This window comes from Littorina saxatilis, linkage group LG3, assembly GCF_037325665.1.
Source record: "Littorina saxatilis isolate snail1 linkage group LG3, US_GU_Lsax_2.0, whole genome shotgun sequence".
Lineage (NCBI taxonomy): Eukaryota > Metazoa > Mollusca > Gastropoda > Littorinimorpha > Littorinidae > Littorina > Littorina saxatilis.
Genome location: NC_090247.1, coordinates 37424152 through 37440026, shown reverse-complemented (window position 1 = coordinate 37440026; position 15875 = coordinate 37424152). Strand labels below are relative to the sequence as shown.

General features: G+C 44.4%; 1 protein-coding gene and 1 long non-coding RNA gene across 2 annotated transcripts; both read right to left on the bottom strand.

Annotated features, from left to right (window-relative positions):
- Positions 1-1657: 1657 nt before the first annotated feature.
- Positions 1658-8856, bottom strand: LOC138962277 (sialate O-acetylesterase-like). Its single transcript, XM_070334029.1, has 9 exons — positions 8692-8856; positions 7162-7478; positions 6072-6207; positions 5518-5689; positions 4903-4994; positions 3889-4019; positions 3290-3444; positions 2283-2475; positions 1658-2015 (listed from the first exon to the last, which is right to left on the bottom strand). The coding sequence occupies exons 1-9, from the start codon at positions 8738-8740 to the stop codon at positions 1770-1772; spliced, it is 1491 nt and encodes a 496-aa protein (XP_070190130.1). The 5' UTR covers positions 8741-8856; the 3' UTR covers positions 1658-1769.
- Positions 8857-11061: 2205 nt separating this feature from the next.
- On the bottom strand, positions 11062-12412 carry LOC138960931 (uncharacterized). The gene is made up of 2 exons (XR_011454098.1): positions 12214-12412; positions 11062-11151 (listed from the first exon to the last, which is right to left on the bottom strand). It is a non-coding gene; the product is annotated as an uncharacterized lncRNA (long non-coding RNA).
- Between the last annotated feature and the right edge of the window lie 3463 nt (positions 12413-15875).

The following is a 15875-nucleotide window of genomic DNA, read 5'->3' as shown; positions in this document are numbered from 1 at the left end:
GTCAGAAAGCGTGTAGCTGCCGAAGTCGGCCATTTTCCGCAATATCCAAAAGCATATTGAGTAAAATGGCCGACGCATGGTTCCGGTTTACACATCTGTACCACGTGGCGATGTTTCTATCGACAACAGCATACACTGACAACTTAAAAAGCTGGCAGTTTCAACAACTGTGTTGTGAAATCGAATGCACTTGAAGTCAGAAAGCGTGTAGCGGTGTGCATGTCTGCGCGAACATGATGTGCGTAAAAAGTTCGTCTGCTATCAAAACCTGAGATCAACGCATCGACGCAAAAACTGTCATTTTGTAAGTTTGGAACAACGAATCAAGGTCATAACAGCTATATAATCGCTATTATGTTTTCAGCGTAGCAATAGGGTCCGATATTTAGACTCGAACAAGTATAATGCGACTCGTCTTCGACTCGTCGCATTATACTTGTCTCGTCTAAATATCGGACCCTATTGCTACGCTGAAAACACAATAGCTGTTAATAAGATGGAACACTATAGTTATGTATAGCTGTTGTACAGATAGATTTTTGGGGCTTAAATGATTCAACAGATTTACCCTCGTGTCAGTTGCGAAAATAATTCATTACAAATGACGCGAGAAGGATTGTCTCTGTAATTCGATTCGATTCTGTGTCGAATATGAAGTATTTCATTTCAAGGTTCTTTTCTTTTCTGCGGTGGTGGTGCGGCTTGAAAACGAATATGTGCATAGTGTGGGTGAATGCATGCGGTGGTGGTGCGGCTTGAACACGAATATGTACATAGTGTGGGTGAATGCATGCGGTGGTGGTGCGGCTTGAACACGAATATGTACATAGTGTGGGTGAATGCATGCGGTGGTGGTGCGGCTTGAACACGAATATGTACATAGTGTGGGTGAATGCATGCGGTGGTGGTGCGGCTTGAACACGAATATGTACATAGTGTGGGTGAATGCATGCGGTGGTGGTACGGCTTGAACACGAATATGTACATAGTGTGGGTGAATGCATGCGGTGGTGGTGCGGCTTGAACACGAATATGTACATAGTGTGGGTGAATGCATGCGGTGGTGGTGCGGCTTGAAAACGAATATGTGCATAGTGTGGGTGAATGCATGCGGTGGTGGTGCGGCTTGAACACGAATATGTACATAGTGTGGGTGAATGCATGCGGTGGTGGTGCGGCTTGAACACGAATATGTACATAGTGTGGGTGAATGCATGCGTGTGGGTGCATGCATGCGTGAGTGTGTGTGTAGTGTGTGTGTGTGTGTGTGTGTGTGTGTGTGTGCATGTGTGTGCATGTGTGTGCGTGTGTGTGCGTGTGTGTGTGTATTGTGTGTATTGTGTGTGTGTGTGTATTGTGTGTGTATTGTGTGTGTGTGTGTGTGTGTGTGTGTGTGTGTGTGCATGTGTGTGCGTGTGTGTGCGTGTGTGTGTGTATTGTGTGTATTGTGTGTGTGTGTGTATTGTGTGTGTATTGTGTGTGTGTGTGTGTGTGTGTGTGTGTGTGTGTGTGTGTGTGTGCGTGTGTGTGTGTGTGTGTGTAGTGTGTGTGTGTGTAAGACAGAGAGAGAAAGAGACAGACCGAGAGGAAACAGATCCTGATATACAGAAAGACAGAAACAAAGCACACAATATGAACTTTAACAATGAAAAAAACCCACGTTTTCGACACACGTTTCTTGGTAATTGTCCTTGCAACACAGAAAAACATTTTTTTTCTCAGCCAATGACGACTAAGACAAGTGACATCTATGTAAAATGCCTCCCCTCTCAGCCAATGAGCCCTCCTCCTTCAGGCACGGTGAGGTAGAATGTGGGCGCGGGGAGGCCGGTGATGGAGTCGTAGACAGCGCACTGCAACAGGTGACAGGGGCTGGTCCTCCACGCGTAACGCACGACCTGCACGTGCTGCGACCCACACCCGCTGCTGTCCACTGTCACGCTGGACTGGCTGTGTGCTGTGATGGGCGCGGCTACTGCGTTGTTGAACATGTTGCAGCCGCCGCTACAGCAGATCTGATGGAGAGTTTAAAGACAGCTATAATGGTCAAGGTCATCATCATCATCACCATCATCATCATCAGCAGCATCATTATCATCATCAACGTCAACATCGTCATCATCGTCTTCATCAGAATCAGCAACATCAAGAGCATCAGCAATATCATTATTCTCTGGATCATCACATCAGTTATGAAGTTTTAACCAGAAACGGCACACACCAGAACTTTAATTGTGATAAGCGCGCTATTGCTAAAACACAACATAAAAATATATACACACCTCAAAACCATGAGTGTTGCGAATGTCCAGTTGAGCAGAACCGGCGTCGAACTCAATGGTCAGGCTGTTCCCCGAGGTTAAGATCTTGGTAGGGAAAGGCCCCTGGAATTTGACCCCCTTGTGGCCGTACGCCACGTTCAGGGCACTCATCACTAACCGCTGGGCTACCTCCTGCTTGTAGCGAGGGTGGATGCTAAGACAGATGATAATGGACAGCTTAATACTTACGGCCCATATAGGGACAATTTACAATGATGCTTTTTCTCATAAAATACCATACTCCTATTAAGGCTTTTTTCACACTCAGGATATCCTTTAGATATTCTTTTTTAGATGATGATCTCAAAATACATCACATTTTTTCCTTTTATTCTCTTCTCAAATATATACCATATGGCCCTTCTTATTTTGTTGGTTTTCTTCAGCATATTCCAAGGTCTTTCCAAGGGTTAAAACGACAGACATCAGGGCCGGACCAAGTTCGCTTGAGGCAGGGGTCCAAAGTCCACATTTTTTCTTCTCTGAGAGGTACATTGGATGGCCAGGGGGGGGGGGGTACGGAACCCCAGGAACCCCCCCCAGATCCGGCCCTGGACATACTTAATTCCTGTGGATACTTGTAAAAAGAGATTTCGCTCATGGTCTCCATTTCCGCATTAGAAACGCAACGATACCTGACCCAAAGACGTTGTAAACATTAAAACGGTCACAAGAATAACCTAGTGTTTCTTTTCTATGGATCTTATGGATTGAAAACCACAAAGCCCCTCCTGTTTGAAAGCAGCCCCCTCCCCCTCCCCCCACCCGCTTTTTTTAAACTCAGGAAATGTCAGCAAGAAGAGAGAACAAAAACCAACTCAACCAACAACAACAAACAAACACGGTATTGTTTTAGTGTGGAGTATCTACTCTCACACAGGAGACTAGAGAAATGTAGGGAATTTAGGTACCATAGCTCAACACGGCTACGCCTGTTAAACATGTATACTTTTCTTCTACATTCTCACGCGCCATGGGGAGACGTGAAGTCGGGGAGATCCATGGCCACGGCCATGAAGACGTTGTGCTGGTCGCTGTTGGGGCTGTAGCCGTGGTTGGCTGTCTGGGACCAGCGCAGTGCCGGGAAGCCTCCCACGTAGCCCTTGTCATCAATGGCTCCCAGCTGGAAAATGATCGGTTGCAACATCTTGTAATAAGGGGAGGGGAATGCAAAGGGAGATTTTTTCACAAAGACTTGTGACGTTAAGATCAAGTAGTGGTTATCAAGCTGCGGAAAAACAAAAAACAAAAATCTTAAGAAGCGACCAAACAGCTTACCAGCTAGAAAGAGGGATGCACAAAGACCAAAAGTAAAATAAAAGTAAAAAACAAACAAAAATAAAAAGAAAGAAAGACAGAAAGAAACAAACAAAGAAACAAACAAATCGATTCATCTAGTCAAAAGCCATTTATTTATCACAGTCTATAACACAAGCATGCCAACAGGCCCAACGGACTGTAAGTAAGTTATAACACAAACATCTGTGTAGCCCTCTTTTCAGCAGGATTTGATAGACGCTGCAGTTCCAAAGCAAAAGAAAGGAGACACGCAGCAGACGGCTCATACCTGAACATAACCAAAGGGGAAATCAGCTCGTGTCTGTCCCATGGATTCCCTGTGGAACTGAGCTCTCCATTCCCTGATCATGGCTTTCTGCTGGCAGTCATACTCTGTTGTGTGGTCCGCGTTGGTTTCCCCTGGTCCCGCACAAGAGAAATTTTTGATTAACTTTTTAAAGATATGATACACTATCCTGGCAAATCCACTCTTCATTGTCGTAGGTGTTCTTTTAACCTGGTACATCAAAAGGGAAAACGATGTAAAAGTTTGTTTTTTTATTTACACACCGGAACTTTTTTCAACGATGTGACCTTTCTGTTAAATATGCTGGAAACGATCTTTGGGTTGTAAAACTAATTTAAACCAATTTCTAACTTTGAAATATATAATCTTGAAAATGATGGTCTCTTTAATTTACCCCGATTATGATGGCCGTGTTCGCAAATCTAAGCGTTTTCTTTTGACGAAATACTGCTGCAGGGCGTCGAAGTATAAAGTGCAAAAACATGCATATTTTCCGTGAGTTGTTGCAGTATGAGTGTTTTTTCATTGTTTGCTCATTCGCTTGTTTGTGTACCTTTTTTTGTTTTTTGGGTTTTGTTGGTATAATTGTTGCTGTTTAATTCGCCCTGCCATTGTTATTTTGTTTTTAAATCTATCTTCGTTTGTATATCTTTGATTAGGTTTGGTAATTTTGTGAACCCAAATTATTTTTCTTGAATTGCTTTAAAACATTTGACTGATAAAGGTTGTTGCCATATGTAGCTAGATGTGTTCTGTTGAAGGTGGAGTTTTGTCGTATTCTTATCGATGAACACACCTCAGTGACCTACTTTTAATCCACAGGCATTATCATACGGAGTTCACTTTCAGCAGACGATGTTCGGAAATATTCACTCTTTCACAACACATAGAACCCCGACAGAGTTACTTTCGGAATTCGTCTATTGAGGAGCCCAAACCTAGGGTGTAGGCTGCAATGGTTTGCATGGTTTTGAAAATGAACACATGATGTCTTACCCTGATACCAGACGGCTCCATATATGGTCATGGCACGAAGCGCATATATCTTGGCGTTCCACAGAATTTGAGGTGCATGAGGGCAGCAATCTCTGCAAGACAAAAAGAAACTTTCTACGAGAAAATAACACATGTTCAAACTGGGGATGTCTCTTTTAGTGTTTTTGTCCTTAGAAATTACACCACTGAAATATAATATGTCTCAATCTGAAAGATGTCCTTCTGTTTTAGTCTGAAGAATAATCTCTACTATAGTAGGAGGGGTTCCTAGTCAGAATTTCACATCACAGCTGAATGGTAAGACAAAATGAGCACCAATCTAAGAGATGTCCGTTCAGAGGAAAATGTTTTAGACTAGGGATGTCCACTTTTCTGAGGTGTCCGCTTGTTAGAGATGGCACATTACATTGATATGAAGAGACATTGCCACAAACGCGAAACCGTGTGTGACGACAGGACATGAGCAAATGATTTCAAGAGGGAACCACGCTTCGTTGGATGTGCCAGCGCAGTAAGAGGTCAGGTAGAAACGGCGCTAAGCGTCTTAACCCATGTGAAACGGTAAAATGTAAAATGATCGAAAATGAAAATGTTTCAAATACATAGTTTACGAACGGTTCGGTGCCGTGAGTAACGACCGGACAGGAGCGGATGGCTTCAGGAGGCGACCAGGCTTCGATGGGTGTGCCACCCCAGTAAGAACCGATCAGTCCTATCGGGTAGTTCAGGTGAGACTGCAGGTACTCCGCGTACAGGTAACACACTGCTGAGAATTCTTTCAGTGTGGCTGCAAAAGAGGTAGAGTGTAAAGGAGACATATATCCTGTTTTGTATTCTTTTTCCTCCATCCTCCGACTATCCACCCCCTCTCCACTAACGTCTCCTTTCCTACTGTACCTCTTCTCTACTTCTTCCTTCTCGTCTTCCTCCAACACCTCCTTTTTTTTCGTTATTTTCCTTCACCCCGTCTTCCTCCTCCTCGACTTTTTCACTACTTCTCCCCCCCCCCCCCCCCCCTTTCATTTTCTGCTTCATTCTTATTAGTTTTCTCCTCTCGTTCTTCTCTTCGTCTTTCTCGTTCTTCTCTTCGTCTTTCTCTCTTTCTTTTATTCTTTTCCATCTCCACCCTTTCCAACAAAATCAAGTGATAAAACTGATCTTAGACTGACCTTCAGTGGGTACTGTCCACGGTTGTCCAATCTGAAGATCCTCGACGGGTGTGTTCGACTTGGCCCACTGAGTTTTCATGTAGCGAATCGTCTTCAACGTCACGCCCTTTTGAATCTCTGTGCTGGTATTCATCACCTGAAAGAAAACAGTAGACAGTCCTGAAAGACAACCATACCTGGATCTCTATGCTGGAACTGATCTCATATAAGAGGCATGTATAGCGAGTCAAGTTGAAACTCTGTGTGTGCAAATTCAAGTTCAAGTAGTAAACCATCTTGAGACTCTGCATACAAGATGACATCGCGTACAGGGATGACATTCTGCGTCCCATAGCCATACCAGTCCTTCAGGCCATCGGACCAGGTGCCACACTGCAAGACGACAACGCGCCTGCGCATAGAGCAGCAGCAGCAAGTTATCAGGATGGACTGGCACTCCCGTTCGCCCAATCTGAACCCAATCGAGCACCTTTGGGATGTCCTGGGGCGACTGATTCGAGCGAATCCTCCTCCTCCACCAAACCTCAACGTCCTGTTCCACACTCTGCAGCAGGAGTGGCAGGCGATCCCTCAGAACACTCTTCAGACATTGGTCAGGTCCATGCGTCAGCGTTGCCTCGACTGCATCAATGCCAATGGAGGTCACACTCGTTATTGACTCTTGTAATTCCAAATGCTCTCTGTTCTGAATTTTGAAAATGGGGGTATGTCCATTCAAATGAAATTTTCTCGATGAATAATTCGTGTTGGTTAATGAAATTGTAACCGATCGAACAACAAGTGAATAAATTAAACTTCTGATATATGTTTTCTGTTGTTTGTCTTAATTGCTTTGAATGGTGAATGACCAACTGAGTGGCCTTTGAATTCTTTTGTGTAGTGTACGTGTACACATTCTATAAAGCAAGGACAAAGACGAAGACATTCACACTCTTACTCATTGCAGAGATTGAAAATAACGGTATACTTCCTTCTTAGTCCCGTGGAAACGACTTCACGTACTGAAACAAGAACGAATAGTGTGACGATGAACCTGACACGGGGCGTAATCGGGATAATGCAACGAACAACATTTTAAACAAAACAATACCTTTTTCATCTCAAACTCCATGTTGCTCTGCCCAGAGCACAACCACACATCCCCGAACAAAACATCATGCAGCGTCACGTGACCGTCACGGGACTTGACGTCAACGGTGAAAGGACCCGGATTTGTAATGGCGGGCAACTTGAGTTTCCATTTTCCGTTCTGAACTTTGGAAGTTGCAGCTGACCCCTGACCTATGACCTGAGCGGTGACGGTGTCGCCCTCTGTGTCTGCATTGCCCCACAGGACGGCTTGCTGCGGTCCTCGCTGTAGAACCATGTGGTCACTGTAGTAGCTGGCCAGCTTGAGGGCGCCATGAGCTGGAGACATAGTTATTGAGTCTGAGTCTGAAGCAGAAGAGTGAGCTCAGAGGGATTCCCATGTGTGTTTGTGTGTGTGCATTTCTCTCTGTTTCTGTGTCTGTCTGTTTGACCATGTCCCTGTTTCTGTATTGATGTTTTTATGTGCGTCTCTCACGATATGTTATGTTATGTTAAAATGTTTCGTGAACATCGAGTAAGATTAAAAACAAGATTAATCGATACGCTTATATGCTTTCATTAACAATTGTGAAGGTATTTTGCTTCAGTCAATATCCTTTTTGTGTAACTGACCGGCCTTGTAATCTGAATGGAGAATCTAGTTCGGATGTGGAGCGCACTTATCTAATTGCTTGTACATGTATACTATATACGTAATTTTAAAATAATTCTTGATGTGTTTTTTCTCTTGTAGTTGAACATTATAAAGACGATAGGTTAACAAGAAAAAAGCATGCATACTTGTTGAAATCTATTACAATCGTTAGGAAGTATTGTTTCTTGCACTAACTTGTCTTTCTTTGTCTGTCTGTCTGTCTGTCTGTCTGTATGTCTGCCTGTTTGTTGGACGGTGTCAGTCTTTCTCTCTCTTCGTCTCTCTCTCCCCCTATCTCTATGTCTGTTTGTGTCTCTATCTGCCTGTGTTTGTCTGTTTGGGTCCGTCTGTCTTCTCTGGGTCGGAGCTTACTTCTTTAAAAAAAAAGTACAAACTTGTCGTGAAATGTATTTGGTTCGTTGGTTGGTTGTGTGCTTGTTTGCTTCATTCATGCGTTTGCGTTTTCTTCTAATTTGCTGAGAGAGCCTCACGTCGTTATATTAAAAAGCAATGATCCAGAATATAAGTTGTTTTTTTTACCAACAAATCAAAAGAATAAGATGAATTAGATAAGACACGAATTTGAGAAAATCGTGTGAATCAAATAAAAAATGTAAGCGCGGAGCAAACCTGAAATAAAATTCTGATCCGTCGCAATGTTTGTAAAAATGAAATCATGAAACAATCCAACGATCGTTTTTGCAACATGAAGGATCAATGTAATTAACAGAATATTTCGAGAGTGAAAAGAGGGAGCAGAGATGGACCAGTTGCTATCTTGAAAGACTTTCTGCAGACCGACCTCAATGGCGGGCTCTGGTGGCAGCCTCATCCACAGCCCCGTGTATTGCGAAGACGAATACATTAAGCAAGTAAGGTAAGAATACTGTTGCTTACCGTGCCCAAAGATTATTCCCACACATGCCAGGAACACCAAGGCCGCCATTTTTAGATGTTTAGCAACACTTTTCCGCCGAATGAAATGATGTTCGTCAGTCGTCTGGTTCTCCAACCAACCCTCGTTTTGGTCACATTAGGATTTTGAGTTTCAGAATGATCAGCAAGTATATGTCTGCCGTTTTAAGTACCTCGACCGGCTTCTTTTTGTCCCAGATATACCCAGTACAGTGGAACCCTCCTTTGAAAACCTCGAAAAATCTGAGAAAAAAAAGCTTTCAAAGGAGGGAGTGTTAAAATGGAAGTATATTTTCGGAGGTTGTAATCAGAAAATCTGAAAAAGCTAGGTCTGAAAAGGGGAGGAAGTCTTAATTCGGGCGGTCCTTAAAACGGGGATTCGCTGTACGCCGGAGAATACCGACAGTACAAATGTTGGATCCTGTAACCAAGGTCATCCTGTTCTATTGTCTTATCAGATATTTTTTTGCGATAAGAATTCGGTAGCTGTTTGCATGGTCAGCTACTTTTGCCCAAGTTGCTGTGTTTCAAAATGTTGAAAGAAATTTAAACACACACACAGACACACACACACACACACACACCCACACACACCCACACACACACATGCCCACCCACGCACGCAATCATGTACACACACACACACACACACACACACAAACACACACACACACACACACACAAACACACACAAACAGACAGACAGACACACACACACATGCACAAACACACACACACACAGACACACACACACACACACACACACACATGTACGCACACACACGCACCTCGATACCTTTTGCTTACTGGAGTAGAGGAGAGCCTTTGAAATTTTAAGGTCACAGTTTAGCTACCGTGTTAATAAGCGTCCTATGACAAATTTAAACTCATTGAAGTACCCAAAATGTACAGGTACATCTATCCACTTGAATTGAAAAGTGTGTCCCTCCCCTGTAATGTCAGATATCGTACTTTTATTCCAAAGCCTGAATAAGAAGCTTGCATCTTATGAAAGGAGCTTAATGGCAAAATTGAAAGGGCTGCTTAAATATAATATTACGGATACAGTTTACTGTTATGCGCCGACCCAGAGACGGTAACCGTGTCGAATCCCCGTCCCACCACTATGACAAGTAAATGACCTCGATCATTGATCAGAAGCGCTGGTAACTGACGATACACTACTACTCACGCGGGCGCTTGGGTAGTGCGGCCTGTTGTTCTGCTGGTTTTCCCTTTAGAAGAAACTACCCGAATTTTGGAGCAATGGGACGAGAAAGTATTAAATAAAATAAAAAGAAATGAGATGAAATGGACGCTGGACGTTTTTAGATCGGTTACTGTGCCGGATCACCGTAAAAACTGCGGTCGCTGCAGTTGTTGCTGCTCAAGGCAGTCACACCCCCTACTGACTTGACAGCCTCGGCACCCAATCGTATAGATTGACTGATTGATTTGAAGATGCAAATGAACTGTGTGTGCATTCAACTGTGACTGCTAAGTCGCGGAGCCAGACTAAGTGAGCGTCCCCTCCAGAGAGCAGACCGCCACCACGTCCCTCCGTCGACCCCCCAGAACGTCACACGTTGAAGACTGACAGCAGAAGTACTATTCAGGGAAGGATGGAACAGGAACACTGAGACCAAGGTCACCATGAGAGCTCCGGGCATGAAGGGCCACAAGAGCAAGGACAATTTATAATTTTGGATGATTAATGAGATGAGGATGATTATAATGATGATGCTATGGATTTCCAATTTGGTTTGAGACTACGTGACAGGGCAGCACTCTTCGCTTACTGTCATAATATATCCTGGTGTCAACCAGGCCCGAGAACTGCAGCACCTGCGGTGTTGGTCAGGTAAACAGAACCTGAGCACCCTCAAAGTCGCATTCGTTAAGTGAACGACACTCGGCTGTGTGATTCCAGCCTTCCCATAGGAACCATAGCACTTCCACTCTGGGTAGGAGCCGACCGTAGCCCGAAAAACCCACTCTCTTTATTTAATAAACCAAACAGCGGTTCTTTTAAGGATTGTGTTTGTTTACCTGTTGGACTAAACGAACGACAGGGAGCATATACTGGAATCATTGCCAATGCGTTGGTGCAAAAGTGGGTGCAAAACACCTTGCTCTCCTCAAATAAAGTGTTCCTGCTGTATGATAAATGATAAATGATATTGATCCCTACGGTGAATTGCATGACTGTTGTGATGATTTTAAACGTGTTTTTTTTAATCTCCAGGCAAAAGGTCCACGTAGAATTTTCAAACAGAAATCCTTGTAAGGGATAAACTGGTGTCAAATCCCACCCATCCCCACCCCCCTGTACTGATAATCAAAAATACCTGCCTTTTGCCGCTGCCATGTTAACAGCGCAGATGACAGCCAGAACCACGAGGACACACAGGTAATACTTCATCCTGACAGCCGCTGTACTTTCTGGATGACACAATGTGGAAACAGATGTTTTACAATCGTCAGATATCCGCGATTTCATTATCATTTAGAAAAGAGACTCAAACGAGCTACAATTAATCGTTTTATAAAGTTATGGCCGGTTTTTTTCATCATCATTGACACATTCATAACCGTCAAGTGTGACGGTGAAGAGGAAAACCCGCAAGGTCTGACAATGTTTTTTCCACACAAAATGAGATGTTAAAGTAATGTACTGAAAAAATGATTATGATTCCTTCTATCTTTTTTTTAGTTGGACATTTCAAAGTTTTAAATGCACTCAAGCCCATTAACCTTTTTTTTTTTTAACATCTCAATTCCTACAGAATGTATATCATAAAAACTGTATACACACACTGCCTCGCGGGAAAACTGTTCGGCTCACGGACACAGATTTGGCCAGGCTTTCTTGTACAAGGGATGAGACCATGCCTCCACTTGATCAAACATCGAAAATCAAAACCTTGCGCTCTGTGCACAGCGGGATTTTGTTAATGAATTTATTTTTAAGAAATTATTTCATCAAAGGGCGGGGATGTAGCTCAGTCGGTAGCGCGCTGGATTTGTATCCAGTTGGCCGCTGTCAGCGTGAGTTCGTCCCCACGTTCGGCGAGAGATTATTTCTCAGAGTCAACTTTGTGTGCAGACTCTCCTCGGTGTCCGAACACCTCTGTGTGTACACGCAAGCACAAGACCAAGTGCGCACGAAAAAGATACTGTAATCCCTGTCAGAGTTCGGTGGGTTATAGAAACATGAAAATACCCAGCATGCTTCCTCAGAAAGCGGCGTATGGCTGCCTAAATGGCGGGGTAAAAACGGTCATACACGTAAAAGCCGTGGGAGTTTCAGCCCATATGAACGAACAATCAAATTTCATCAAAAATTCCCGCTGCACCTAGGCTTCTCCTTTATGGTATATGACCAAGCGGAAAGATGGTCTTATCCCATGCTAAATGCCTGGCCAGATCTGAGATAGTCAGACCAACTGTTTTTCACGGGAAAGGAAATGCTTTTTTTTAGCAAATAAAATAATGAAAGCTTACCTCTCAAACAAATATGGTGAACTCGGTTACAACTCTGTCCGTTGGTGTATTCGAGTTCCACAGAATGCCGCATCACTGCAGAGCAGTAGAGGTTTTTATATCACTCAATCCAGGATGCAAAAAAAAATAATGCAAAAGGGAACTATCTGATAAAGGAATAATTAATGGAAATGGCTGTGCTGAACAACAGTACACACCTGTCTTGTTTGCGATAGATAACAACCGTCGATGTCAAGCCTTTGTGGGCAAAGGTCCAGGGAGGGGGGTGGGAGGGTGAGAATCGAGAGAGGGCACAGAGACGTAAAACGTGGGAAATGTGAGGAAGGGAGAGATCGGGGGTGTGGAGGGAGGTTGAGGGGTGCCAAAGGAGTGCACAAATCAGCGGAGACCGATGAAGGCAAAGACAGACGGAGACCGATGAAGGCAAAGACAGACGGAGACCGATGAAGGCAAAGACAGGCGGAGACCAATGAAGGCAAAGACAGATGGAGACCGATGAAGGCAAAGACAGACGGAGACCGATGAAGGCAAAGCCAGACGGAGACCGATGAAGGCAAAGACAGACGGAGACCGATGAAGGCAAAGACAGACGGAGACCGATGAAGGCACAGACAGACGGAGACCGATGAAGGCAAAGACAGATGGAGACCAATGAAGGCAAAGACAGACCGAAACCGATGAAGGCAAAGACAGGCGGAGACCGATGAAGGTAAAGACATATGGAGACCGATGAAGGCAAAACCAGACGGAGACCGATGAAGGCAAAGACAGACGGAGACCGATGAAGGCAAAGACAGACGGAGACCGATGAAGGCGATGAAGGCAAAGACAGACGGAGAACGACGAAGGCAAAGACAGACGGAGACCGATGAAGGCAAAGACAGACAGAGACCGATGAAGGCAAAGACAGACGGAGACCGATGAAAGCAAAGACAGACGGAGACCGATGAAGGCGATGAAGGCAAAGACAGACAGAGACCGATGAAGGCAAAGACAGACGGTGATGGATGAAGGCAAAGACAGACGGAGACCGATGAAGACAAAGACAGACGGAGACCGATGAAAGCAAAGACAGACGGAGACTGATGAAGACAAAGACAGACGGAGACCGATGAAGACAAAGACAGACGGAGACCGATGAAGGCAAAGACAGACGGAGACCGATGAAGACAAAGACAGACGGAGACCGATGAAGGCAAAGACAGACGGAGACCGGTGAAGACAAAGACAGACGGAGACCGATGAAGACAAAGACAGACGGAGACCGATGAAGGCAAAGACAGACGGAGACCGATGAAGGCAAAGACAGACGGAGACCGATGAAGAAAAAGACAGACGGAGACCGATGAAGGCAAAGACAGACGGAAACCGATGAAGACAAAGACAGACGGAAACCGATGAAGGCAAAGACAGACGGAGACCGATGAAGGCAAAGACAGACGGAGACCGATGAAGGCAAAGACAACAATTAGTCATATCCCGGATGCTCTACAGAAGAATATCAATCTACCATTATTTGTGTCTTTGTACACGAGTCACACACAAAGAGGGATACAGTTCTGCCTGCAAAGTCACTTATCAGTGAAAACCTACTCGCACTTCGAAAGAAAGCATTCATTTTTGTAAGGGGTGTGTGTGTGTGTGTGTGTGTGTGTGTGTGTGTGTGTGCGTGTGTGTGTGTTCGTGCGTGCGTGCCGTGTGTGTGTGGTGTATGTGTATGTGTATGCGTGCTTGCGTACGTGTGCGCCCACATGCGTGTGCGAGTGTGTTGGTCGTTGACCTCCTTTGGTGATGCAGCGATAATCGCCAGATGTTCCATCACGATATACATCAACCTTTATTTGTCTCATAATGCGGTTAACAGAGGTCAAAAAAGGACAACAATTAGTCGGCATATCCCGGATGCTCTACAGTAGAATATCAATCTACCATTATTTGTCTCTTTGTACACAAGTCACACACAAAGAGGGATACAGTTCTGCCTGCAAAGTCACTTATCGGTGAAAACCTACTCGCACTTCAAAATTAAAGAAAGCATTCATTTTTGTAAGGGGTGTGTGTGTGTGTGTGTGTGTGTGTGTGTGTGTATGTGTGTATGTGTGTGTGTGCGAGCTAGCGTGCGTGCTTGCGTGCGTGCGTGCTTGTGTGTGTGTGTCCGTGTGTGTGTGTGTGTCTATCTGTCTGTGTGTGTGTCTGTGTGTGTGTCTGTCTGTGTGTGTGTGTGTGTGTGTGTTCGTGCGTGCGTGCCGTGTGTGTGTGGTGTATGTGTATGTGTATGCGTGCGTGCGTACGTGTGCGCCCACATGCGTGTGCGAGTGTGTTGGTCGTTGACCTCCTTTGGTGATGCAGCGATAATCGCCAGATGTTCCATCACGATATACATCAACCTTTATTTGTCTCATAATGCGGTTAACAGAGGTCAAAAAAGGACAACAATTAGTCGGCATATCCCGGATGCTCTACAGTAGAATATCAATCTACCATTATTTGTCTCTTTGTACACAAGTCACACACAAAGAGGGATACAGTTCTGCCTGCAAAGTCACTTATCGGTGAAAACCTACTCGCACTTCAAAATTAAAGAAAGCATTCATTTTTGTAAGGGGTGTGTGTGTGTGTGTGTGTGTGTGTATGTGTGTGTGTGTGTGTGCGAGCTAGCGTGCGTGCGTGCGTGCTTGTGTGTGTGTGTGTGTGTGTCTGTGTGTGTGTCTGTCTGTGTGTGTGTGTGTGTTCGTGCGTGCGTGCCGTGTGTGTGTGGTGAATGTGTATGTGTATGCGTGCGTGCGTACGTGTGCGCCCACATGCGTGTGCGTGTGTGTTGGTCGTTGACCTGCTTTGGTGATGCAGCGATAATCGCTGATTGGTGGTTCAAAATTAATGAGTACAGTCACAAACCGGACACCACAATATATTTTCCTCCTGGTTAATTTCTACGGCAATCGACGGATCTAATCTATCACAAACAAAACAGGTCAATAACCACAGCCATGTACAATCATTTGTGACCCTCCACCACGGGATGAGTCGCATGTCATCTTTGCATGATTTTAATATTTTTACATTTTCCTAAAGGGTGTTTTATGCTGTATCCAGTGGTAAAAACCGTTTTAGAAAAGAGCGAAAACTGTTTGAGTTATAAGCCTGTGACTAAGGTGACCCTTACACTTTTACCACAGTTCCCCCGGACTTATATTAAAGGCACAGTGCAGCTCACAGCCTTCGTTTTGCGTTTTTGTTGCAGCTGAGTGCATTTACAGTTCAAAAATCCTCCTATGGTAGTAAAACAAACCCAAAACTACCCAGCGACAACATCTGTGAAGCTCGACAGTTTCTTGTTCACGCGAGTTCCCCCTTTGGAGGAAAGAGTGATAATTGTGGTCCCCAAAAAGTGAGAATAAGCGACAAGGAAGTTGAACTTGTGGAAACCTTCAAATATCTTGGGGTTTCAATTGACAATAAGCTGACTTTTAGTGATCATGTTCATGCTGTTTATAAGAAAGCTCAGCAGCGACTTTTTCTTCTCAGGAAGCTTAAATATTTTAATGTCAATCAAAGTGTTATGGAACTTGTGTATCGCAGTTTGATTGAAAGCATACTGACTTTTAACATTGTGACATGGTATGGTACCACAAATGTTAAAAACAAAGCTAAACTCCACCGCA

What these genes read in the sequence shown, in the direction of transcription:
- LOC138962277 (XM_070334029.1), bottom strand. Translation starts at nt 8,740, where the DNA reads ATGGCGGCCTTGGTGTTCCTGGCATGTGTGGGAATAATCTTTGGGCAC. An exon ending in TCCCCTTTGGTTATGTTCAG is followed by an intron (nt 3,445 to 3,888) that starts GTATGAGCCGTC and finishes ATCATTTTCCAG; the next exon opens with CTGGGAGCCATTGATGACAA. An exon ending in GCAACACTCATGGTTTTGAG is followed by an intron (nt 2,016 to 2,282) that starts GTGTGTATATAT and finishes ACTCTCCATCAG; the next exon opens with ATCTGCTGTAGCGGCGGCTG.